Here is a 9,690-nt window from a genome sequence, read left to right as displayed (position 1 = left end):
TAACTGGGGGAGTGTATGTGGGGGAGGGTGGCCTCAGCTTCACCTGTACCACAGGTCTGGGATGGGGAGAGAGCCTCAAAGAAAAAAGATTAAGGCACAGTGACCAGAAGAGGGAAGAATGGGTTTGTATGAGAGACTGATTAAAGGTGGGGAAACCAAGGAGGAAACAGTCAAGGCTGGGAAGAGGATGAGGGAACTGGAAGAAGCTCCCTTGGAGCTGCTTTGTTGGAGCTGTGGTGTGGGGGTGCTGAGTGCCTCTCTGTGGCTGGGAGGCGCACTCTACCCTCCTGGTCTCAGGATGCAGACCTCGTCTCTAAGGCAAATCAAGGCAGCCCTGGAAGGTGGAGAGAGAAAGGACATCAGGCCGCATGCCAGCCTGACCCCTAGGGACAGTCATGTGTGGACCCATGGCCCCCAGAGGCTGGGCTCCTGTTGTACATCTGTTCAGAGTGGCCAGCGTTTCACAGGACTCCACTGGGCCTTGAATGCCAAAGGCAATGGTATTTAGCCTACTGAAATGGGTGTGACTACCACCCCCAACCCCTCTAGAGGCCTCAAGAACCAAAGGAGACTTGGTTCTTTCTGAGCAACTTTCTCTGTAGGAAGGGAGGCTGGCCAGAGAGCCCTGTGCACAGGACACTCCATGTGCTTTGCTCGGCTCTCGTTCGATTCAGCTGGTGGGTTGTGTGTCCCTTTGAAGCAGATGTTCTTTCCTGGGCCAGTGTATTGTCCCTTTCCGTGTCTGCTGCCCCAAGAAGGCTCTGGCCTTAGTCCCTCTAGGGTCCAATGAATCCCTTCTTGTATGCCTTCACATCAGCCTGCAGTAAGCTGTCCTTTTGGCTCCAGAAGGCATGTGTCTGGTGGGTTCAGTGCCCCAGAGGCAAGGAAAGTGGTCCTCATCCTTCTCCAGGGACCCCTCTGTCAGCCCCAACTTCATGGCTTTGTGCCCTTATGCCTCACTCCTCTCCCTCACTGCCCTCGGGTTTGTGTTTTTATGTTTGAAGAGTTCTTCTATGAAAGTTCTTTTCCCCACCTCAATAGTAAGGTCAATGAGGTCAGGGTCTGGGTCTGTGTTTGCATTCCCTTGTATCACTGAGGCCTGGAACAGTGCCTGGCACATAGTAGGTCCTCAGTAACCAAGTTGTTGAACACATGAACGCCCAGCTCCAATGTGGATTCTTCTGCTTATGAGATGTGAACAACGATGAGAACAAGACTCACAGGGGACGGTCACCGGTGGTGGGCACAAGGCAGCTTGATTTCAGGAGACTCAAATTCTGCCAGCATAGCAGAGAACAGATCAGAGCTCTGGGTGTCATTCTGTCCCCTGCCCCATTTCCCAGATTAAGTAAATGTTCAGTGGCTTATTCAAGGTCACCTGGTTAGGGCTGGAGCTAAGACTTGGACACTGGACTCTCAACTCCAGATCGGGTGCTCCTTTCTCTCAGAGCAGCACACAGGTGGGCAAGCAGCTGTTGGAAGCTGGCCAGCTATCCTTGGAGTCAGATGTGGTGCATGCTGGGAGGCCATAGGGGACACAGAGCATGTACTCAGGAGTCAACAGCCCTGGATGGAAAGCCTGGCTCTGACTCTCACAAGCTGTGTGAGCTCAGGCCAGTTACTTCATGTCTCTGAGCCTCAATTTCCCTTAGCAGTGAAATAGAAAACAGAAACATTCCCTTCTGAGGAAGGCAGCGAGGATTCCCAAAAATGCATGGATAGGACCCAGGACACAGCAGGTGCTCCAAAAAAGCTGGCTCTCATTAGTACCTCCTGGCCTCCAAGAGAAGGAGGGAGAGAAGCAGGGGCTTGGGGAACTTTTGGAGGGGACAGGGGTCTCTCTCCCCTGGGCTCCCTTTGTATCCTGTGGCCCTCCTTGGCCTGCTGAATGCCTGCACCTCCGCGCAGACCCCAGGCTAACTGCTGTGCCCGAGCTAATGAAGGGCTTCTCATTAACGCTCAGCAAAAGCCCATTAAGACCGTGAGCTGTGCATCAGTAGCAAAGGAAGGTCAAGTTTCTTCTCATGGGATTTAGTGCTTCTGGGACTCAGTGTCAATATTCACAAACAAGAGAAAGGGGGATTTATCTGTAGGCAAGTAGACAGCCGAGGGTGTGGCCCCAAATAGTCACCCAAGTCCTTCCCCCAGCCCCTGGGAGGGAGAACATCACATCCCAGGAGCTGGACAGACGCAGGGCCTGAGGGACCAGGACAGGTCAGTTTTGATGAGGAAATTAAGATCCAAAGTTGAGAATGTCACCCTCAGGGGGCGGGTTGGGGAAGCAGCCTGGTACAGCCCAAAGCTGCCTTCCCCTCTCGGGGCCCCGGGAGCTCATCTGTGAGATGGGAACCCAGCTCTGCGGAGAGCTGTGAGGGGCACCAGAGTTGTACGTGGGCTGGGCAGCCCTAGTCACCTGGGGGGAGGTGACAGTGACACCAAGGCCTACCTGCTCAAACCCTGCCCCCCACCCAAAACTGGGAGAAAGCAAAGGTCAAGGGGAACGAAGTGGAGCAGCTTCTTAAAAGGAAAAGGGCTAAGTGAGGTATTCTTTACAAATGGGCATTATTTGGACTGCATGCAAATGACATGCAAACGACTCTGCATCCCCATTAAAACTAGGTTGTTGGAGAGGTTACTGGACAGGACAGTCCCTTCTCCGAGCACCTCTGGGATGCCTTGTCACCTTGCCAGCTGCCTCCCTGTCACCCCTCCCACCTGAACTCCTCCCACAAGCTTGCCTGTTCCTCCCACAGCACCAATCACCGGAAGGAGCCCTGGGATCTCCGGCTTGAACCCCTGAGAATCCCCTTCAGGGCTGTGGTCCCGAGCTCCACCTGCCCGAGCCTCTGCTCTTTGCTGGGCCTCCGAGGGCTCGGGTTTCACTGAAGGTTGATGGGAGAGTACTTAAGGGTGAAGTATTATACACATTCAAGGGTTTCCATGCCAGCTTTTCTGAGAACAGGCCTCTTGATTTGACCACCAACCTTGAATGTCCCCATCGTCAGGCTTTGCTACAATTCTCCCCGAGGTTGTATACCTTTAAAGGTTGAGTACACCTTAGGGCAGATTGGCTGGGGTCAAAGTCTGGCTCCGCGCTACCAACTGTGTGACCCAGCCAAGTTAATCTCTTAGAGAGCTTTGGCTTCCCCATCTGTAAAATGGGTATGATAGCACACACTCTGTAAGGCTCATGAAAGCTGATACACGTTGACCTCTGCTGGTTCCGGGCTGAAATGTGCCCCCCCCCCTCCCCGGAGATACGCTGAGGTCCTAACCCTGGTACCCATGAATGTGAGCTCACTAGGAGACAGGGTCTTTGCAGGTGATTGAGTAGAGCCACTGAGGTAGACCCTGACCTGATACCACCAGTGTTCTTGTAGAGGGCAGAGGATGGGAACGTCACAGAGAAAAGATGGCCACGTGCAGACGGAGGCAGAGATGAAAGTGACGTGTTTCTACAAGCCCAGAAACACCAAGAACTGCCCACAACCAGCAGGAGCCAAGAGAAATGCCTGGAACAGATTTTCCTTCGAAACCTCCAGAAGGAACCACCCAGCCAACACCTTGAGTTTGGACGTCCAGCTTCCAGAACGGAGAGAATAAATTTGTTGTTTAAGTAGCCCCCCATCCCCCGCCCTGCACCCAGTGGTGGCATTTTAATTCTGGCAGCCCCAGCAGACGATACAAATCCTGAGAAGAACATCTGGCACAGTAAGTAGAACCGTGAATTACTTGGGGTCTAGCTTCACCATAGATGGTAGGTCCAAAGTCGGCTATTCCCCAGACAAATACCAAGTCCCCACTTGGTCCCAGGCATGCACTGGGTGGGGACACGTTGTTACACCTCTGCCTTGTAGACCCAGCCCCCAGATATTTCCAGATGACCAGATGAGCTAACCCGAAGGTCACTCAGGACTCAGGGCTCAGTTCCAGCTGTTTGTGTCCGGCTTCCTAAGACTCAGGGGGCAACATGTGCCCCAAGGAAGGACAGTGCCTGGCACACCAGAAGTGCCCTGAAATGCCCCGGCTGGGGTGCCTGGGTGGCTCAGTCAGTTAAGTGTCTGCCTTTGGCTCAGGTCATGATCCTGGGGTCCTGGGATCGAGTCCTTATCAGGCTCCCTGCACAGGGGGGAGCCTGTTTCTCCCGCTGCCCCTCCCCCCACTCCTCTCTCTCTCTCTCTCTCTCTCTCTCAAATAAATAAAATCTTAAAAAAAAAAAAAAAAAAAGAGCCCCAACTGACAAGCCAGACAAGCTCCTTAAAAGAAGGTTCACTAGGGCGCCTGAGTGGCTCAGTGGGTTAAAGCCTCTGCCTTCGGCTCAGGTCATGCCCCCAGCATCCTGGGATCGAGTCCTGCATCGGGCAGGGAGCCTGCCTCCCCCTCTCTCTCTGCCTGCCTCTCTGCCTGTGATCACTGTCTAATAAATAAATGAAATCGTAAAAAAAAAAAAAAAAAAAAAAAAGTTTCATCTACGGAGCCCCATTCCCACAGTGCTCCTGAGGCTCCCAACCTCAACCCGGGCCCGCAGAGCACTGTGGGGCCTTGGTCCCTGGGGAGTCTGGCACCCTCCACCCACCTCCATCTCCCTCCAGCCTCCACCCCCCACCCCCATGCTGGGCTCTGGCCACGCAGCCTGTGAGCACTCAGTACTACAACGTGAAGAACGTGCAGCCCGTGACGCTTACGATGCTCATGTTAATGGCGGTGGTCTGCAGTGTCATTTCACTTGAATAGGAACGATCTGCTGTGACCTGGTGGCAGGCACAGCCAGCCCCCGACCCAGGGACTGCCTCCCCCAATTCCAACCCCCAGAGTTGAGTTGGGGAGGTGGGGGCTTGGATCAGTGAGGAAGGCTGTATTGGGGAACCCACAGCACCCCTGGGGAGAAGGAACCCCTTGAGGCCGGGGCCAGGGGTAGGACATGCAGAACCCAGGCCAGTCTCTTGTGCTCTCTGGCCAGGACCAAAAGGCCCGGGAGGGACCACAAGACCACCCAGCATTGGCCTCCACAAAGCTGGTGGGAAGGGGAAGAAGGGGTAGAGGGGTGCAAGGCCCCTGCCCTCGAACCCACTGTGCTCTTCCTGCAAATTCTCCGACCAAGGCACAGGGCTCAGGAGGCAGCTGGGCTCTGCCACCGAGCCTTCTACATGTCAATCAGTTTGCCTCCTGGTGCCTCAGTGTTCACATCTGTAGAATGGGGGCCCTGTAACAGCCCCGTGGGAGAGCTGTCATCAGTACTGAGGCAGTACAAGGGGGAAGTCCCTGTGGTGAGCCGGCATGGAGGGGCGCTGGACTCTTGGGCTGTCAGGGGGTACCTGACACAGCTGCTGGCCGCCCAGCAGAAGGGGGGTGGTGGCCGGCTTCCCACCCAGCTCTGGCTGGGTGCCGTCATGAAGGCAGTGCGGGCCACACGGGCAGGCGTCCACTCCCACACCTAGCGATGGGGCGCCTTTCCCGGCCCAGGCCTGGGAACAGAACTAGTTAGAGCCGAGCCGGGAAATAACGTGCCTCCGGGGTCAGAACAAGTACCTCGTCCCACACCCGCCGGACAAACGGTGCACTGGTCAGGACCCAAGTGCCAGGGCTATAGGGAGGCCCCGGCGGGCAGGGGAATCTTATAGCCGCTCCGGAGGAGCACGAGGCAGGCAGCCAGCCCCAGGGCCCCTGCCAGGAGCACAGCGCCCAGGGCTTTGAGGAAGGAAGTCCTGGTCCGGGTGAAGGAGCCGGGTGCCATGATGCCAAGCAGGGCCGTGCTGACCGTGAGCGTGTAGAGGATGGACACCCCCGTGTTGAGCGCGACGATCTTGCCGAACTTGGCAAATGGGGCGATGATGCAGAAGAAGAGGGGCACCGTGGCGATGACCGTGGTCAGGGCGCTGGACACGATGGCCACTCCCACGTGCCGCACAGCCTCCAGGGTCCGCCACTGGCGCTGCGAGTGGGCGTCCTGAGTGCAAAGGGAGGGCAAAGGCTGGGGCCAGGGACCCGACGTGCCAGGGGGATCCCTCCCTGCTTGGGGCCAGCCTGTTTCTGGACGGCCCCAGCTCTGCTTCCATAGACCGGGCCAGGGACGGCCCCTGCTCCCCGGGCTTGGTGGGAAGATGACCTGGTTCCCTGCCGAGGGTGCACAGGCAGGCGCTTAGCAGTTGCTGGGACAACTGGGCTGCTGCGGTGTGCGTAGTAGGTCCTCAGAAATGGCCCTGAGGGGAACGGATTTCTTTCTTTGGACCAAAAGCAGCTAAAAACATAACTGACTTAATGTATGTATTTACGAATGTTTCCACACCACCACAACTCCAAATTAGGAGAAAACAAAGCCCTTGAAAAGACCCGGAGCTGGTGCTGAGTAGATGAGTGCGTTCTCACTAAGCCACAGACGTGTGGGGGGTGGTGGGTGGCTTCAGAGTCACGACTAGAATGGGCCACCCCGTTCCCCAGGCTGGAGAAGGAGACTTGGACTCAGGGAAGCAGGGAGGCCTTATGCTCATTAGCGGAACAGGCTGGTTGGGAGTTGGGCACCAGGGTGTCCAGCTGGCCTCGGGGGATGCCCTGGGGTCGGGCCGGCAGGGCGCTCACCTCAGCCTGGTTGGGGGGCAAGTTCTCTCCGGCCAGCAAGTAGCCCTCCACCAGGTGGACACAGTAGTCCACAGACGAGCCGACGAGGATGGACAGGGAGATGGCTTCCACGGCCCCCATCTCCCAGCCGCTCCAGTACATGATGGTTACCACGAGGCAGACGATGCCTGCAGGGGGCAGGAGACAGTGGGCAGGCAGCTTGGACCCAGCCTTACCCACGCAGTCTAGAGGGGCACTGGGGAGACTCAGAGGGCCCCTGGGGGAGGCGGCATAGCCTAGAGTGGAGCCCCCATCTCTGGTGACAGGAGGGACCAGGAGGGCCAGGGTCAGAGAGAAGTGGGGGTTCTGGGGGAGGGACAGGTGCAGCAACAGGTTACTGGGCCAGGAGCTACCACCTGGCAACATCCGGGTCCCTTCTGGGAGCACACAGGTTGGTGGGGGACAGTCCTGGGAGTGACCATCACGCAGGGTCTTTCTGCCGGGAGTGGATGTGGGGGTGGCTGGGAAACCTTCAATAAGGACATGTGACAGTTAAGGATGGAGAGGAACCTGCCGGCCTGAGGCCACCTTCGGGACTCCTGCCCACTCCTGGCCCCAAGAGCCTGATGTCTACCTATTAGCCCCCACCCATCCCCCCGGCCCACATACCCAGGATGCTCAGGAGCACGGGCAGGAGGAGGAGCACGTGGGTGGTGAACACGGCCACTGCGGCCACGCAGATGAGCAAGGACAGGGCCAGGCCGTACAGGGCACTCTGCACCCCTGGAAAGCATGAGAAGAGGGTCTTCAGCTGGGCTTCATGGGGGGCACCTATAACTACCCCCCACTGCCCCTCCATGGTTCAGAGGTTACTGGGGTCCCAGAGATGGCCACCATCATAGCTGGCCATGTCACTCTAGGTAAGCCACAGGACCTCCCTGAGCTTCATCTGTAACACCGAGCGACAGGAGTACCCACCCCACAGGCCTCCTCTGGGGTTTAAAGAACATGGTCAGGCCCTTGGCAGAGGGCGTGGTCCCGGGAAGGGACCAGAGAACTGCCACAATGGTGATCACTGTCACTGTTCAGGTGACCAAATTTAGGAGAAAGGAATGGGGCTAGGTGTCCCTGAGCAGGAGACCCACACTCCAGCCTCTGATTGGTGCTCCTGGCCACTGGGCCATTCCAGTTGCCCCGGGGCTCTTGGCCAGGCTGGAGAAGATGACAAGTGGGCAACTCAGACAGGCCACACCCTGCCCTCCCTGCCCCAGGTAACCTGCTACCATCCCCGGCTTCAGACCCGGGGAGTTAGGGGGTGAGGGACTGGGCTGCCGCTTGCCTATGATCTCCATGAAGATCTGTTTCCAGTGCTCACACGTCTGGAACCCTCGGCGCAGGGCTGAGCCCTCAGGGAACGTCTGCAGCTGCTGCCGCAGGAAGCTCTCCCAGCGCAGGTAGTCCGAGTACGTCTGGAAGGAGGACTTGCCCTTGTACGTGGTCTGTGGGGCACATGAGCCAGTGAGATGGGTAGGGGGCAGCGTCCACTCACGCTTCCCAGGTGATGGCTGGTCCGCCCGGTGGCAGGTGCAGCTGGCCCTTGGGCACCTGCACATGGAGAGTGCCCCAGTCCGGGAGTACCTCCCACCGGCCTCTGGGTGCGTGTGTGAGCCTTACAAGGGCAGCAGGTTCTGATGCCACCAAAGTCCCTGCCCCTTCCCAACAGAACCAGTGGCAGCTCCCAGAGCCCCCAAGCTCTCACGCCCCAGCCTGTGCACACAGTTCCCTCTGCCCGCACAGCCAACTCCCAACATCCTTCAAGCCTCTCACGGGCTCTGTCTCCTCCAGGAAACCTTCTTGGAAGCCCTGAGACAGGCCTCTGCTGGGCTCTGCCAGGCCTCAGTGCTTCCCTATCAGAGCTGTTGTCACGGCCCAGCATCCGGCCCATCTCCAGCCCCGAGCCCCGGGGAGCTGTTCAGCGGGAGGACAAGCACTCAGCCTGCTCTGGGACCTTTGCACGCGCACTCCCACACCCACTTCTGCTCTCCCCGAGTGTACCACGTTACAATGTGTCTGTGCACATGTGTGTGTCTGAGCGTTGGTGGGGTCTGCCCGGAAGCGACACTGTGGTGTGGCCAAGCCCGAGAGGGGTTCTGTCCTCTCTCAAACTGTCTAGGGCCTCAGCCTCTGAAAGGCAGAGGATTCTGACACAGGCCGGACCTGGGTGAACTTGGGGACCGTTATGCTGAATGAGATAAGCCAGACACAAAAAAACCAGTGCTGTCAATTCCGGTTACCTCGGGTCGAAGCCAGGTTCCCAGAGACACTTCGTAGAACAGTGGGTGCGAGGGCTGGGGGAGGGGCGGGAGGGAGCTGGTGTCTCTCGGGACAGAATTCTAGAGGCGGCATCACAGCGTAAATATCCCTAAGCGTTACTGAACCATTCTTCCAAAATGGTTAAGATGGCCAATTTTACGATGCGTATTTTACCACAATTTTTAAAAAACTGCCTGGGGCTCTGAAGTGGTGTCTACATGAGCCTGGGGCTCCCTTGGAGGAGGACTGGGAGGGGCTCTGGGGCCTTGTGACTCGGTGCAGTGAGTGGCAGATGGCGGGAAGGAAAGCAGGGCCCCAGGCCAGAGCACGAGGCCTGGTTTTCATTCCCCTCATCTCTAGGTGACGGCCCTGCTGCTTCCGGGGATTGCCAGACAGCGGGCAGGGACATACCACCCTGTGCTTCAGAGGAGGCCTTGGAGGCCGGTGGGGAGCCGTGATTGGCACAAGGAGACACAGAGCGCTCCAGCATCAGCGCTGGGACTGGACCCCGGGTCTCAGCACACAGGCAGCAGTGGCAGGCTCGGCAAGCCTCTGGAGCCAAGCACCATGGCCATGGGGCCTGCAGAGGCCCAGGTCAGGCGTGCTTGCGTGTGTGTGTGTATGTGTGTGTGTGCGCGTGTGCATGTGGGCCTCCCTCCTTGGGCAGAGTCCAGGCAGTGTCAGGATGAGGGAGAAGGCAGTGAGGGGTGTGGATGGCTGGTCCCCTGGCTCCCAAGCTTCTTGGAGGCGGCCCAGCACCCAGGACTGTGGCCTAGAGCCCAGCGTCCCAGAGCAGCAGAGGGGAGCGTCCTGAACTTTCGC

General features: G+C 57.9%; 1 protein-coding gene across 1 annotated transcript in view; it reads right to left on the bottom strand.

Annotated features, from left to right (window-relative positions):
• Nucleotides 1-4,713: 4,713 nt before the first annotated feature.
• The window catches only part of DISP3 (dispatched RND transporter family member 3), a 48,379-nt gene continuing 43,402 nt past the window's right edge, over nt 4,714-9,690 (bottom strand). Inside the window, exons 18-21 of the mRNA XM_032863397.1 lie at nt 7,895-8,054; nt 7,225-7,338; nt 6,577-6,743; nt 4,714-5,947 (exon numbers count right to left, since the gene is read on the bottom strand). Coding sequence (XP_032719288.1) covers nt 5,585-5,947; nt 6,577-6,743; nt 7,225-7,338; nt 7,895-8,054 — 804 coding nt within the window. The 3' untranslated portion in view covers nt 4,714-5,584. The remainder of the gene's footprint in view (nt 5,948-6,576; nt 6,744-7,224; nt 7,339-7,894; nt 8,055-9,690) is intronic.

This window comes from Lontra canadensis, unplaced genomic scaffold (assembly GCF_010015895.1).
Source record: "Lontra canadensis isolate GAN:19392208 unplaced genomic scaffold, GSC_riverotter_1.0 scaffold25, whole genome shotgun sequence".
Taxonomy (NCBI): Eukaryota; Metazoa; Chordata; class Mammalia; order Carnivora; family Mustelidae; genus Lontra; species Lontra canadensis.
The sequence above is the reverse complement of the archived record's forward strand: the minus strand, read 5'-3'. Positions and strand labels throughout refer to the sequence as shown.